Raw genomic sequence first — 16,954 nt, forward strand, 5'->3', positions numbered from 1 at the left:
AGGGGTGACGGGGGAGGCTGAAAATGAGGCTTAAGGCCTTTAAATAGGGTGTAAACCCTGAAAATTAGGGTTTTCCTTTCCAGCGTCAACTCGTCGAGTTGGGGCTCCCCAACTTGTCGAGTTGAGTCCTTACACTGGCATCCAAAATAATTTGTACACGACGAGTTGGAGCTTCCCAACTCGTCGAGTTCCAACCCAAAACCCTAAAATATTTAGAAATAAATAATACATGGCCAAGCGTTACAAATCTCCCTCACTTGAACTAGACTTCGTCCTCGAAGTCTGTTGATGTGAAAAGGTCCGGGTAATGCTCTCGCATCTCATCCTCCGACTCCCATGTTTATTTTGAGCTCTTCCGGTGCTACCATTTCACCATAACTATCTTCACTTCTTTGTTACAAAGAACCTTAGTTTTCTTATCCAAAACCGCAACAAGCCTCTCAATGTAGTTAAGGCTCTCATCCACCTGAATGTTTTCCAAGCAAATAACCACAATCTCGTCAGCGACACACTTCCGAAGCTGAGACACATGGAAGGTGTTGTGAATCTAGTGAAGCTTGTCCGACAGGTCCAAACGGTATGCCACCTTGCCCAGCCGGGAAGAAATCACTACTAGAAAAAAGGCCTTTAATGACATGCAATTTATGACGCGCACGAATTTACGATACGCAAAAGTGTGTGACGTAAAAATAATGTCATCACCCCAAAATTTTGAAGGATTTTGGACGCGCATTTTTGCGTGCCCTAAAATTTGTGTCAGAAAAAAATAAAAATAAAAACACAGACGACACCCATCATAAAAGGTGTGTCATGTAAGTATGTCACTTTATAATTCTTGAACACGCCTTCGGATTATTTATTTTATCAAACAATCGAAGGAATCATTCTAGGGTTCTTTTCAAGATGGGAGTGCTCTATTTATTTTATCAAAAAAATCGAAGGGATCATTCTAGGGTTCTTTTCAAAATGGGAGAGCTCTCTGTAACGTTCGCTACCTTGGCTCACCTCATCCACCAACGATCTCGACTTATCTCATTTAGCCGGCGAGCTTGGGATAACCTTATCTCGACTACCTCGACGGAGACCGCCACAGATGCTCAAGTTTACAAGCCCTAGGTATGGTTTAATGACCATCAGATCTTCTTTGTGATCTATCTCGCACAACAAGCCTCCCTCTTAATAACATCGTCTTCCTTGTGTTGAAGGTATGCTAATATCATCTAAAACTTAGTGGGCTCGATTGCACCCTCAAATATGTGATTCTACCTACAATAATCGAGACCATAGTCTAAAAAGAGTCGACATAGGGCTTTCAAACATGAGATTTTATGAAACTTCAAACCACGTTTCTCTCAAATCGGCATTATTCACTAGATAAACATATATGGTGTTAAATTCTCTTTTCTACTGTTCGAATTTTTTCTTGGTTATGTCGATTTTGCCCTTGATTTGGTGATTCTCCCCCTCATGTGGACTTTTATTCTCTGAATAGTACTTAATTTTGACAAATTGGTTCACAGACAAATTGGAAATTTAGGGTTACTTATGGCTTATCAAAAAATTATCAAGACAAATTGACAAATCTGTAGTTCAAAAGATTCTTTTTCCTATAGAAAAATTGTAATTCTGTTTGAAATGAGGGAGGAACATAATTGAAAACTAGAATGTGCGTGAATTCTAAAGGGAAAGAAACGTTATCCATGTGGCTTCTGAATTTCTATTTGTCTGATACATGCAAAAAAACATTATCCATGTGGCTTCTAACTTTCTATTTGTTTCATGTATATGTATTTCCACAGGTAATATAAGATTGTTATAGAGTTGTGTAAAGATGGAAAATTCATCCATACCTGGTATCCTAGAGAAGGTAAGAAGCTATGGAGTTCTATCCTTTATTTGTGGAGATTTTTCTTTGGGTTATATTTATACCATATTTAGCATGTATTGAGGTGTTCATGGTTGAATTTGTAGATCACTGGGAAGGACAAAGACTATAGATATATGGCAACTTCAGACCTATTAAACGAATTAAACAAAGAGGGGTTTAAACTTGACAACGACCTTGAGTTGAGATTGTCCAATACTGTTCTACAACAGGTTGATGGTGCAGCTTGTGACGTGTCTGGATTGGATGTTAAGTGTCTTGCTCCTCTGGTGAAGAAAAGTCAATAGGTCGTTACGAAAGGTAGACACTAAACAATAAAAATAACACTAAGCCCCCTACAATCTAACACCCTTTGATTATTTTAAATAACAAACCTCTCCCATAACGCAAGTTGTATCATTACTTCCAATTTTTTATTTTGTGAAGGATATTGCTATAAATATAATTGGGTAGAATAGATTTTTGAAAGTAGGATGCTATAAATTATAATAGAGTAATAGACAGACAAATGAATGAATGGAAGTTTGTTGAGTTTTGATATATTGTGCACTGCAGGTGCTTGCTTTGGAGTATTTACATTCCCTGCGTGTGGTTCACCGTGATATAAAACCGGATAATTTATTGATTGTACATGTGGTCATATTAAGGTATTTTATCTATCTATCTATCTATCTATTATAAGTTGCTTCTGGGTTTTGGTTTTGGTTATAAACATACAAATAACTATTCGGTAATAATTGTTTTGTGTTTTGTGAGCAGTTAACTGATTTTGGGCTGTCAAAGGTTGGTCTAATTAACAGTATAGACAATTTATCTGGTCCAGCAGTGAGTGGCACATCACTATTGGGTGATAATGAGACTCACTCATCTCTCTCATCTCCATCTCCATCTCTGTCTTCCACTGAGACTCAGCAAGAAAGACGCAAAAACCGCTCTGCTGTTGGAACTCCATACTATTTGGCATCCGAGATTCTTCTGGGAACTGGAAATGGTTTGTTCACAACTAACTTGATATAATAATGACATGAATTGCTTATAAAATCTCATGCATTAAAATGTTTTATTCAAATATCTTTCTGCGGGTACATCAGCAGATTGGTGGTCTGTTGGTGTAATACTATTTGAGCTAATTGTTGGCATTCCTCCTTCCAATGCAGAGCACCCTCAGGTTGGGGTTGGGGTTGGGGTTGGGGTTCTACTTTCACTTCTTTGTTAGTTGTTGTAATCTTACATTTTCTTCACTGTTTTTCAGATGATATTTGACAACATTCTCAACGGGTACATACCTTGGTATGCAGTGACAGATGAAATGAGCCCTGATGCCCAGGATCTCATTCATCAGTAAGAGAAACTTTTTAATTATCATCTTTAAAATTTAAATACATTTTTCTGAGTTCAATCATTGTGCAGATTACTGACAGAAGATCCTAACCAGAGACTAGGAGCTAGGGGAGCAACCGAGGTCTGCTTTCTTCTTTTTTCCTTATCAACATTAATCATTGTGAACAGGAAGCTGAATAATTTGATAAATGTAGGTGAAACAACATACATATTTTAGGGATATTAACTGGGATACCCTTGCTAGGCAAAAAGTGCATGAAATACATTAACTATTAAACTTTGTTTGATCTGATCATTTAAAAGAAAGTAGAAAATAGAAATAGTTATGTTTTGTGCCTTTATCAGAGAGTGCACTGGACACAAGTTATTTCACAAGTAGGTACACATGGAATAAATCAGAGCAGGTATATGCAGCAAGTAAAGCAGAGGACTCTAAGACTGATGATTGATAGCTTTAATTCTGTTTGTATGACCACAAGAGGTACCTATATTCAGCTCATCCTCCTACCATGTTCTGCCACGACCCTATTATATATACCTGCACCGCTTGCCTTCTTCTATGTTTTATTAATCTTTTAGAGACACTACTTTTATACCAGACACCGAAAATGAGAACTTGGTCATAGCAGGAAATTGATTTTTGGTTGGGATTTAAAGGCCTACCACCACCTCCTCCACCTGAAGAGATAATCACAAATTGGTAGGGATTCATGTTGTTTTTTACTTTAACACGTCTATTTTTACAGTTTACGAATTTCCTTGTTGAATTTCTAATTTTAATTATGAATTTTCAACATATTTTTTTTATTTTGTACTGGAAATCAAGCAGCAGGAGGTTTTTGGTGGTTAAGTACTTTCAAAAATAGCTAAACAAAGGGACCAAAGATTAAGAGGAGGATTTGTCTCTATTTGTTCCGGTCTCGGTCCAGTTTTATGCGGCTTGAAAATTTTGAAACCGCAAACCAAATCATTCACTACGGTTTCGAAAGTTTGAAGCCGCAGGCCAGCCCGTAAAGAGAAATACAAACCGATACCCGGTTTAGCCGGTTTCACGGTTTCGAACCAAACCGTTAACAACCCTAGGTACAACGTATAATAACTGAACTTGTTTCAATAAATAACAAACTTGATAACATGCAGGCTTATTTGGAAGACTTAGATGATTTTTCGACTGAAAGATGATTACCTGTACAAAAAGTACCATTGGATTCATTGCGTTTCTAGGATGTCAGGCCTACTGAAGCTGAGCTTATAAAATTTATGTTTGCCAATAAAGAAAAATCCAATGATGTATAATGGGCTTACTGGACTTTTTGGTGAGCGTAAATAGAAAAAAACAAACAGTAAGTAACGATAAAAACATGTGAAACATGGATAATCATTTTGAAGTTCCCGATCTTGTGTTCCATGGGTATGCTCCCTCTCTAACTATCTGATCTGTTCTCATTCATTACCTTTCTTTCATTTCTTTATACGTCTTTTTTTTGTAATTTTGTTTGCAGCCGCAAGTTTTTTGGGATTGTAACCGGGAGAGAGAAGGATGGCAGTTGAAGCTCGTTTGTCAAAGAAGGCTGATTTTGATAAAAAAAATTCAATGCCTTGGATCAACATAAAAAGATCATATATATGAATGACATTGTGAGGGTCCTGGAAGGTCCACTAGAGGTTTGTTCTTCTTATAAAAGTTTCAAGTTTGTTATCATCAAAGTTAGACTTGAAATGTATTATATTATGTATGAAGCATGTGGTGGTTTGGGTAAACCTTGCATGATAAATGATGAATTGTCAAGAAAATATACAAAGGGGTTGTGTGTGTATATGATGAGACTCTACAGGAAAATTGTTGTTACTTTTGTGCTAAGGCACAGATCTGTGAAAATATGGCATCTTCTATGGATTATTATAAAGGAAAGGTTAGTTGATCACAGATTACTATATATATTTAGCATGGTAACTGTTATTTCTTCAATATTATTAAAAAAATTTATGTATTGCAGGGTGGTAAATCAGGTGGCTCTGGTTTTGATGATGTCCCATCATCACCCAAGTCCCCTTTATCACCTAAGAAACCTTTTGAAGGGTTTTCAAACAAATGATCATGTCCTTAATATTCTGATTTTGTTGTGTCGTGCATGCAGTTGAAGATAAACAAGGTTTCTCTGTTGGGCAGTCATTGAGAATATGTGTTACCCCCCTAAAGGGATATACATGTGTTGTGTCATGGCAATTCGATATTCAGATATCATAATCAAACTTGATTCCCAGCACAAGATTCTTTCAGGTGATCTTTTTTTAGTCATATTTTGATTTTTTGGGATTTAGGAGGTAATCTTTTTGTATAATATTGTGTCTGCACTGCAGTTAAAGCTGAGCATCTTGCTGAGGTTAAAGGAAAGAGTTCTGGTGTTTCCACTGGGTATAGTGGTTTAAACTCTGTACTTTATATTTCATTTGCTATGCCATAAACTTTATCCTGCCATTTTGTTTAATTCTACAAAGCCATTTGATTTGCTCGGTGAGCCTGGGAGTTCTCAAGGTGGGAAATTATATTTATGGTATCTTTCTTTGTTTTAAATATTGTGTCATCTTTGGCTAATACACTATTGTATCCTTTGAAGTATGGATGGATGGAGGAGCGGCATCTGAGCTAGGAGGTGGTGGTGGAGGGTGGAATATTGGAGGCCAAACTACTGAAAGGTTTTTATCATATATAACTTATGAATAGAAAGTAGAAACACAAACATAAGTTTACAACTTAGATATATCTCTTATTTATTTGTATGATGATTTGAGTATTTTGTATATGTAGGAGTTCTTGGTCACCACCTTTTCCTGCAGCAGGCTCATCGGTTTGTTCAGATCTTAATCTACTTTCTTTAAACTTTTCCGTAATATGATAATTGATTTCATGGTACAGCTTCAACTAGAATCCAATTATGCAAATCCTTTTTGGTTCCATGGATAATGATGCCAGTAAAGGAATGGTTCAATATGTTGTGTCTTGTTATTTCATTATAATATTGTAATGTTTTAAATTCTTCTTATTTCATGACTAGAAGATGGTGGAGGTTCTGCATGGGGTGCAGCTGCTGCTAGTGAAAAGAAAGAAGCTGGTGGCGGGTAGGGAGCGAGTTCAAGTGGTGCTAAAACTGAAAATTCTGATGACTACTTTCAACCCTCTGTAGGGAAAGCCTCTTAATAACAATGTACAATTAGATCCCCTTAATATCAATGTATTACAATATTTTGACACGATGTTATCGGATGAAATGGATTGTTTTGGTATATATTTGTTTCCATATTTTTTGTATTATGCGTAAATGAGTATCGTAAAGATGCGTCATAAATGTATATCGTAAATGTTTGCTGAAGTTTATGACACGCAAATGCGTGTCTTCTTCATTTATGACAGGGGTTTTAATGATACACAACTCGTGTCCTAAACGCGCGCCGTAATTTTACGAAACGCAAATGCGTGTCGTCTTCCTTTATGACAGTGTCTTCCTTGATACACATTTGGTGTCGTAAATGAGCGTTGTAAATGTGTGTCGTAAATAGACGACGCGCAAAAGCGTTTCGTCTCTCGTTATAACAGGGCCTTCCTTGACATGCATTTGCGCGTCGTAAAATGTTGTTTTTCTAGTAGTGAATCCTGGACGGACCAATAAATCGGGGCCCTAAATTTCCCCTCTCCCTAAACCTAATGACACCCTTCCATGGTGATACTTCTAGCAAGACGAAGTATCCCACCTGGAATTCAACATCCGAGTGACGTCGATCAACATAGCTCTTTTGACGGCTTTTCGCGACTCGCAGCCTGTCACGCAACTTGCTGGATCAACCCGGTAGTCTTAAGCACCAACGCGGTGCTTCCCATGACTCGATGCCCAACTTTAACCCAATAAACCGGGTTCCTACACCTCTGACCATACAACATCTCAAATGGGGGTCGATCGATACTAGCATGATAACTATTATTACATGAAAACTCTGCTAGTGGGAGGTATGTATCCCAACTCCCTTCGAAATCCAATACGCATGCCCACAGCATATCCTCGCGCGTCTGGATCGTTCACTTGCTCTGGCCGTTTGTCTGGGCGTGGTATGTTGTGTCGAAGTGTAACTGTGTGCCCAGTTCCTCGTGGAACTTCCTTCAAAATATAGATGTAAATCAGATATCACGGTCAGAGTCCACCAATACTGGCACCCGTTCCTAACCACCACTTCTCACACATAAATATCTATTAATTTCTCATCAGAGATACTCTCGGAGATCGGAATAAAATGGGCACTCTTCGTCAATCTGTCCATAATAACCTAAATGACATCCACACCCCTCGCCGTCCTCGGTAACTTCATGATGAAGTAAATGGTGATCTCTTCCCATTTCCACATGGGAATAGGTAGCGGATGAACCTTACCATGAGGCCGCTGATATTCGGCCTTGACCTTCCTGCAGTTCAAGCACTGCTCCACAAACCAGGCGATCTCCCACTTCATGCAGGGCTACTAGTAACCCATCCTCAGATCTCTATACATTTTGTAGCCCCCTGATGTATAGAGAACTTGGATTTATTTGCCTCCTATGATATTTTCTGTCTCACTCCCCCATATACCGGTACCCACACCCGACCACACTGTGTCAATAGACCCCGACCATCCCGAACAAACAAGGGAATCCGATCCCAGATATGTTCTATCTTCCAGTTCTCCATCTTCAAACCCTCCACCTGATCCTCCTTGATCATAACCAACAATTGAGAAATCATCGCCTCACGAGGCTTCAACTGCGTCGAGGCGTACACGATCACATGCCTCCTCTGCATCAAGACTGCCCCTAACCCCGAGATAGATGCATCACAATACACCACCAAATCATCTAATCCCTTGGGTAGCACTAAAATCGGGGCCTCACATAGCTTCTGCCTCAAGTTCTTGAAAGCCAACTACTGATCCGGGCCCCACCGAAATGTCACATTCTTCTCGGTCAACAGAGTCAAAGGTATCGTAATCTTGGATAAATCCTGAATAAATCTCTGGTAGTACCCCGCTAAGCCCAAGAAGCTATAGATCTCATATGCATTCTTCGGTATTTCCCATCGCATCACCGCCTCAATCTTGGCTGGATCAACCAAAATACCCTCTTTGTTGATGATATGCCCCAAAAATTCTACTTCTCGAAACCAAAAATCACACGTTGAAAACTTGGCATAAAGCCTTTCCATCCTTAGGGTCTCCAATACCTCCCTCAAATATTGCTCATGTTACTCCTTGGTCTTAGAGTAGACCAGTATATCATCGATAAAGACGATCACAAATCGATCCAACATTAGTCTACACACCCTGTTCATGAGGTCCATGAACACTGTTGGGGCATTAGTGAGCCCGAATGACGTCACCACAAACTCATAGTGACCGTACCGAGTCCTGAAAGTTGTCGTCGGTATGTCCTCATCCCTAATTCTCATCTGATGATACCCCGATCGAAGATCAATCTTGGAAAACCAAGATGCACCCTGCAGCTGATCAAACAAATCATGGATCCTCAGAAGCGGATAACGGTTTTTCACCATTAGCTTGTTCAACTCTCGATAATCAATGAACATCCTGTATGACCCGTCCTTCTTTTTCACAAACAAGATCAGTGCTCCCCACAGAGAACTGCTCGGATGAATAAACCCTCTATCTAGTAGCTCCTGAAGCTGCATAGACAACTCTTGCATCTCGGGTGGAGCTAACCGGTATGGTGCCTTAGCTATCGGAGCGGCACCCAATACTAAATCAATACGAAACTCCACTTGCCTCTCCGGATGCACTCTAGGCAACTCTTTGGGGAAGACATCCCGAAAATCACATACAACTGGTACATTGCCCAAATTTGTCGTGGTCTCAATCCTCGTATCCGAGATATATGCCAAAAATACCAAACAACCCTGATGAAGAAGTCTCCTCGCCCTTGCAGCCGAAAAGAGGATTTGCCTCTGTGAAGCCCTCTCCCCATGAATAATCAGTCCCCCCCCCCCACTTAGTGTTTGAACTCTCACCAGCTAGCGCTCGCAGTCTATCATGGCCCCATTGGTCCCTAACAAATCCATCCACACAATCATCTTCAGCCCTCGTAACGGTATCAGAACCAAATCAACACATAATATCTCCCTAAACACATTCAGGACACAGTCCCGATATATCCTCGCAACACTCACGGTGCGGTCATCCACAATCTCAACCTCCAGCGGGGAATCCAACGTCTCCGAAGCATCCAGGAACTTCTTGCTAAGCGCTAGAGATACGAACGATTGGGTAGCTTCCAAATCGAAAAGAACATGAGCTGACATGCAATTGACCAGAAAGGTCCCTATACAAGTGCGCACAATCACACACACACACACACACACACACACATATATATATATATATATATATATATACTAGTTTAAAACCCGTGGGAACCACGGTTACAAATATAATTAAACTTTTATAAAATATAATTAAACTTTTATAATAAAAACTTAAAATTATTAATGAATTAGTTTAAATAAATTATTAATTAAGAGATATTTTTTAGTTAGATAAAATTATAATCGTTGATTCAAATAAATACGTAAAATTATATCACCTTATAATTTGTATTAATTTTATTTTATTTTTTATTCTCATGTTATTAATTTAATTTAATTAGAGTGAGAAATTTAAAATTTGAAATTTGAAATGGAGAATTAATATGTTGACAAGTGGCATGAAATTAATTGGAATGCCTAATATGGTGACACGTGTCAAAAGAACTACTCTTTTATTAGTATAAGGATATATATATATATATATATATATATATATATATATATATATATATACACACACACACACACATACATACATATAAGCATAAAAAATATAATCAAACATGAAAAATAGATTGCATACCAGTCACGACATCTGGTGCAGCTCGAGCCTCCTCTGTGCCTAGCTGAAATGCGCGACTCTTCACCGCAGGAGCTTCCACCTTGGCAGGGCAGCCATCAGTGATTCTCATTATGGTGGGCACAGGCATCGCCACTTCTCCTTCTCCTCCCTGCAACTTCGGACAATCAGCCCTTTTAAGGCCGGTCTGGTTGCAATGGAAACAAATCAAACCCTTCTTGGGGCAACCCCTGTTCATGTGGCCCTGCTGTCCATACATGTAACATCTCGAGCCCGCTGCACAACAAGCCCCATTGTGCAACTTACCGCACTTGGCACACTGGCCATAATCCTGCTGGACTCTATTGGAAGAATCAGAGGTCTTAGGCTTTTTAGCCTGACCTACAGCTGTCTGGACATACTCTGGCTTCCGCTTGGTGCTAAACGCCAACTCCATCTCCCGCTCCTAGGCCTTTTCCACCATCTTATTCAGGGTTTTACACCCTAAAAATATCACAAAATCATGGATATCATCCCTCAACATGGAATGATACCTTGTCCTCCTCATATCCTCATCTGTAGCATACTATAGGATCAATAGTTCTTGCTCCCAAAACATGGCGGTGATCTCCTCTACCGTCTCGGTGGTCTACTGTAGCTCCTATAACTCTCTTACAATCAGTTTTACCTTGATGGATGGTGCAAAATACAACTCAAAATTCCTAACAAACTCCTCCCATAACATCTCAGCCACTCCAGCTAATCCCACCTGGTGGGTCACCTCTTCCCACCAGTCCTTGGCTCGGTCCCTCAACATACATGAAGCAAACCCCACCTTTACCGCCTCGGGGTAAGAGCTCGTGCGTTAGGCATTCTCTATATCTACCACCCAACGTCGAATAACTATGGGGTCCTGAACCCCAGTGAACTCAGGCGCTCCGCACGCCTTAAACTCCTAGAATGAGGGAGTTCAGGCCCCGACCTGGTGCACAACAATCTCGACTTGGAAATGCCTGAGCCGCTCCTCCATGATCTCCATTATCCCCTCCTTGACGGTCCTGAAAATCATTGGGGTAGCATCAAGAATGCCTCTCTAAACCTCGACTGCAATAAGCTCGTGCAACCTCTCATCAATGGGCTCTGTAGCGTAGCCCGACCCAGATCCAAATCCTGATCCCCCTATCCATGACGTATCACCACCGTACTGCACTGAAATACCATAAGATAGAATGATCAATATATTCAAAAGGGGATCCTTCCACACCGGTCTCCTTAGAGCTTCTAGATCTAACGTTGGTTCGGGTACATGTCCTGTCCTTTCAGTAGTACAGGCCTAATACTACCTTCCACACCTACCTGTACCTTCCCCAAGCCTCTACTTGATAACTCTAATTCTTACTAGAACAAATCATATCTCACAGACTACCGCATAACTCAAATCCTAGGCTATCCTAAGATTTACTCAATCCCATCAAATCAGAACTCAAATCAACCATAACATGTTGCCTTATACATGAAAATTATACACAAAACAGGATCAAATAGACTGTCGAATAGCAGACTTTACCCTGAGACCACAACCAAACAAGGAACAAGAAATAAGACCAAATCAATTATTCTAAGGCTATAAGATCCTAACCATATACAATTTTTAAAGCATATACTTAACAAATCCATACGATTATCATATTCCAAATATAGCATGGCTAACATATTGGGGAAAACACTTACTTGAGCTCGGCCGATTACACGCATTGCACACTCCCTTTTTCTTACAAGAAATCAATTTTTAGAAGTTTTTAGTTTTGATTTTGAAAACAAATTTCTCATTTCCTAAGTTTGAGTTCTGACACACTCGAAAGTATGCCCGAATCCCTCAAATCAAGGCTCTGATACCAACATGTAACAACCCAATATCTCAGTAAAATTTTTCATTTTTAATTAAGAAATTCATTTCCATAGATTATAAAATTCAAATCACAATTGTTTTCAAAACCCATAACATCAGATAAAATTTTCATAAAATCATAGTGTCCCCTAACAAAATGTCTGAGAATGCATGTCGTGCCATCATGCCGGGCCCTTGCCCTTAGATCTTGATGTACTAGAAACAACAAACAAATTGTAAGCTAACACTTAGTGAGTTACCCAGAGCATACCCCACATAATCTACATAATCATATAATCCATATCAATTACATAATCCATGCATATAAACATATAACGATGCCCTCGAGACCCTCCAGGGTCTTACTCCAGGATGCCATGGGCACCCCTACATGGTCTTACACCTATGTGTCATGGGTACCCCCATGAATTTTACATCGAATGCCATTGGCACCCCCACATGGTCTTACAACCAAGTGTCATGGGCACTCCCATGGTCTTTACCTAGAATGTCATGGGCACCCCCACATGGTCTTACAACCAAGTGTCATGGACACCTCCCACAGTCTTTCCTGCAAACAACACAGAAGCAATTAGCATATCACATATCATATAACCAACTAGCATACCACATATCACTACATCAATTAGTATACCACATATCACAGAATGGGCCGGCCTTGGTGCCTTCGACCCATTGGTATGGTGAGGAGACTCACATCTTAAGAAAACGCTGACTGATACGATCAAATCCCGACTCACAGCTATGAACTCAACTACCTACAATCACCATGTAGCTAACTTTGTTAAAATCCAGAAATACCAGAGATACCCTCAAAGTCAAACCTGTTCAAATTCAAAGTCCAATTCAAAGTCAAAGCCAAGGTCAACAGTCCATGTTGACCAAACTCGTCGAGTGCACTTGCGGACTTGTCGATTTCCTTCATTTCTCAAAAAATTGGGAAAAATCCCAGTCAACTTGCTGAGTTATCACATCAACTCTTTGAGCTCGCACAATGACCAGAAGATTAGGGAAACCCAGAGCCAGCTCGTCGAGTTCCCTTGTGAACCCCTCGAGTTCTTTAGTCTGTCAGCCCACTTAATGCATTAAACCCTTTTTTTCTTGAATCTAAAGGTTCCAAACTTCAGATCCCTAACCATAGGAACGTCTAGGAGGGTAAAGTTTCCAACTTTACCCCCAGGGATCATCTAATAAGCTTTAGACCCAAACCCTAGCTCCTTTGAAGAGGGACTTGACCCATTAAGCCTCTAACTCTTTGCTTCAATGTTTCATATTGTAGATCTGAGGTCCTAGGGTGGTTTAATCACATAAAGTTTCTAACTTTACGTCCATGCATGGCATTAAGGAGCAAAAACACTCCAACATGGCTTTTTAAGGGATTTAGGGCATGAGGGAGGGCCATGACTTAATAAAAATGGCAACTTTACATCAAAAGAGGCTCTGAGATATCTAGATTTGAAGTCATAGCTTTATGACATGCTCAAATCCAAAAATAGTCCCAAAATAAACTAATAATGATCATAAACTCCTACATGAAGAGATCTAGCAAACAAATGGCCAACTTATCAGCTTAATGCCTTAATATGGTAGCCACAACAGTGAAGATTCCGGATCTACAACCTTTCCCTTCAGCTATGCACCTCCTACTTTTTAACATCCCAAAAATACGGTCCACAAATTTCATTTTTAATTCAAATTCATAAAACATATTATTGAAAACATCATTAAATTGTCTTATGTCTTAAAAACCCATATGTCACATGTCTCAAAACAAGTCATCATAATGTCAGAGTACAAATACCAAGAACATCATAGTGCGGAAATCCTAGTGTGATGCGCTGCAGTCAAGCCGACTCCTTTCCCTTCGAAGAGGAAGTACCTGAAACCAAAATTGTAAACTGTAAGCACAAAGCTTAGTGAGTTGCCTCATCATACAACATACCATACGATAAACATACTGCCAGACATATCTGGGTGCCTGGCCTACCCTGCTGGGCATATCTAGGTGCCCAACCTACCTTTGTCAGGTATATCGGGGTGTCTGGCCTACCCCTTATCAAGCATATTTGGGTGCTCGACCTACTCTGCCAGGCATATCTGGGTGCCCGACCTAACCTCCGTTTTATTTCAACCAGCTACGGGGACTATTTCACCCCTATCACTACCACATAATAACATAGCATAGCATACTATCAGGCATATCTAGGTGCCCAACCTACCCTACCAGTTTATCCCAACCGGATCTGGGGACTAGTCCCCTTCCTACCACTATCACATAATATCATAACATTCTAGCACCTATAGCATAACATATAGTGGCATACTAGACAATTATCATAAAGACAATCATCTCTACTATAATCAACTACTAGTGGACCAATATTGGTGCCTTAGACCTACTTCTAGTTGAAGGTAACTCACCTCGAGTGTTGTGTAGTAGCCAAACTGTTCTCGGATCTAGAATCAAATCCTCTCAAACTCCTACACATAATAATCTCCTTTAATTACTCTTTCATACTCATAACCCCTTTAAGGGTCAACTCTGGTCAATGGTCAAAGTCAAAGTCAATATCCTGGTCAAAGTCAACATCCTGGTGGATTCAACTCACCGAGTTGGTCCATCAACTCATCGACTTCCATGATCCATAAAACCCTAGAATCTCGATCCTACTCGTCGATTTCCTCCTCATACAGAGTCGGGACATTTCGCTCACAACTCTTCGAGTTCCTCCTTGAACTCGTCGGGTTCTTCAATCTTCAAACCCAAAAACATGTCCAACTCGCTGAGTCATCTCCTAGACTCAACGAGTTTACCCAGTAACAAAAAAGGTTAGGGAACCACAACCCAACTCGCCGAGTTTTATGAACAACTCGTCGAGTCCCCCATATTCTAAACACATTCAATCGTTTCCAGTTGAGTTCAATGCTTCCAAACCATAGATTAGGTCCCCTAAGACTAAGTTACCATGTAAAGTTGGTAACTTTATGTCCATGCATGGTGTCATGAAGCTGGAAACACCAAAACTAAGCTATATAAGGGATCTAGGGCATGGGGAAGGGCCAATGCTTGATAAAGCTTGCAACTTTAAGCCTTATGAGCTCATGAGCTCCTAGATCTGAGGTCAAAACCTCATGATAGCCTCAAATCCTAAAAATGACTTCAAAATGGCCCAAAAGTAACAAAATACAACCCTAAATGAAGATCTAAGTAATGGAGAGCCAAGGTATCAGCTTTATACCTCAAGTGGGTCAGAAATGCAACTAAACTTCCAGATCTACTAGCTTCCTCTTGAATCTTCAAGCTTCTCCTTCATTCTCAAGCTTCAAAATCACCAAGAACACACAACAATGGCTTAAGAACACTCAGATGTGGATTAGGGTTTTGTGGCTAGGGTTTGGGGTGATGGAGGCTGTAGATGAGGACACCCTTTGGAGATTAAGGTGCTTAAATATGGTGCAAACCCTAAAAATTAGGGTTTCACTCTGGAATCCCTACTCGTCGAGTTGAGGATCTTAACTCGTCGAGTAGACTTCAAGTCCCATGTCGAAATTCCATTTCTACCCAATGAGTGGCCTCCAACTCGTCGAGTCCCTTTGCAAAAATGAATAATTTGTTTTAAAACACATACAAGGATCCGGGCGTTACATACTTCAAGCCTTCTTCAAACAAACACCAAAAATACACTCTTTAAGCTCTCATATACTCAAAATGTAGGAACAAGCACGAACTAGGGATTCTTTCGACAAAAGGGCGATGAGGGAGGGTGGAAATGAGGCCTAAGGCCTTTAAATAGGGTGCAAACCTTGAAAATTAGGGTTTTCCTTTCCAATGTCAACTCGTCGAGTTGGGGATCCCCAACTCGTCAAGTTGAGTCCTTAAACCCGCATCCAAAATAATTCCTACAGGACGAGTTGGAGCTTCCCAACTTGTCGAGTTCCAGCCCAAAACCGTAAAATATTGAGAAATAAATAATACCTGGACCAATCGTTACATATTGAAAGATATATACGCTCAAGAATCATTATAGAATGATATCTAATAACATATGACTGTATAGGGTCACACCTTATAGAAAGTAGTCACTTATTGGTTATTTATTCTAATTTTGATCATTAAAAAAATACTATCAACTCTTGTATTTAATTGGGAAGTCATTATTTTATAAAAATAATATTTTTAAGAGAGAAATAAACTAATAACTCATAGGGTATGATTTATAAGTTATGTACATTATTTTTGACTAGTTAGAGTTCATTTATATAATGTTACATAACACACGCATTAATGAGATGGAGTAAAAGTTACACAACCCTCCCATCACTAGCAAAAGGGTGTTGGTTGTCCTCTATGAAGAGAGGTTGAGTGTCTTCTTTCTATTACTCTCATATACATGTCATTTGTACCATGATTTCATTTAATGCAAGTATCATCGTATGTATCTAAGTGTAACACCCAGTTTTGAAAGTACTTTGTTGTGGCTTCGAAGGCCAATGGTATAGGCGTAATAGGACGATTCGGTCTTTTATGGGTTTCTTATTCAGAAGGTTTTAGGCTTGGGGTGTAGCTAGGAGCGTAGGGCTTCCCGCCACCTTTTCGTGGATATAAAGTTCGTCGGAAACGGACTTAGAACGAAGAAGTTATAGTACTTTGCAGTATTTGGCAATATTGGTCCCTAATGGAGAAAAGTGGCAAGAAGGTACCATGCATGCAAGGTAGCCATCGTGGAAGTATGCCCAACATAAGTTGGGGGTACTCCCAGTGTAGAGGTGTAAGTGGATGCGGGTGTTGGAGGAGTATGCCTAGCGTATCCTTAGAGTTCCTAAACCCTAATTTTAGGGCTAAGCACTATATAAAGAACATAATGCCCTAGATATCAACCTCCCTCCCAGCCTTAGACAACCACCATGAAACCCTAATCCTT

At 39.9% G+C, this 16,954-nt stretch overlaps 2 protein-coding genes across 2 annotated transcripts; one reads left to right on the top strand and one right to left on the bottom strand.

Moving 5' to 3' along the window:
• Positions 1–1,831: 1,831 nt before the first annotated feature.
• LOC128126816 (probable serine/threonine protein kinase IREH1) lies at positions 1,832–3,406 on the top strand. The gene is made up of 8 exons (XM_052764947.1): positions 1,832–1,867; positions 1,972–2,154; positions 2,441–2,512; positions 2,645–2,876; positions 2,980–3,053; positions 3,138–3,226; positions 3,296–3,347; positions 3,395–3,406. The coding sequence occupies exons 1-8, from the start codon at positions 1,832–1,834 to the stop codon at positions 3,404–3,406; spliced, it is 750 nt and encodes a 249-aa protein (XP_052620907.1).
• Positions 3,407–10,121: 6,715 nt separating this feature from the next.
• LOC111903358 (uncharacterized) lies at positions 10,122–10,580 on the bottom strand. The gene has a single exon (XM_023899136.2). It carries the CDS (start codon positions 10,578–10,580, stop codon positions 10,122–10,124), a length of 459 nt encoding a protein of 152 aa, XP_023754904.2.
• Positions 10,581–16,954: the final 6,374 nt, after the last annotated feature.

This window comes from Lactuca sativa, chromosome 6 (assembly GCF_002870075.4).
Source record: "Lactuca sativa cultivar Salinas chromosome 6, Lsat_Salinas_v11, whole genome shotgun sequence".
In the NCBI taxonomy this organism is placed as follows: Eukaryota; Viridiplantae; Streptophyta; class Magnoliopsida; order Asterales; family Asteraceae; genus Lactuca; species Lactuca sativa.

Bases quoted from the DNA above. Each gene is read 5' to 3' on its own strand.
- LOC128126816 (XM_052764947.1), top strand. From the start codon at position 1,832: ATGGAAAATTCATCCATACCTGGTATCCTAGAGAAG. The intron at 1,868-1,971 runs GTAAGAAGCTAT...TTGAATTTGTAG, and splicing joins TACCTGGTATCCTAGAGAAG to ATCACTGGGAAGGACAAAGA. The intron at 3,054-3,137 runs GTTGGGGTTGGG...ACTGTTTTTCAG, and splicing joins CCAATGCAGAGCACCCTCAG to ATGATATTTGACAACATTCT.
- LOC111903358 (XM_023899136.2), bottom strand. From the start codon at position 10,580: ATGGAGTTGGCGTTTAGCACCAAGCGGAAGCCAGAGTATGTCCAGACA.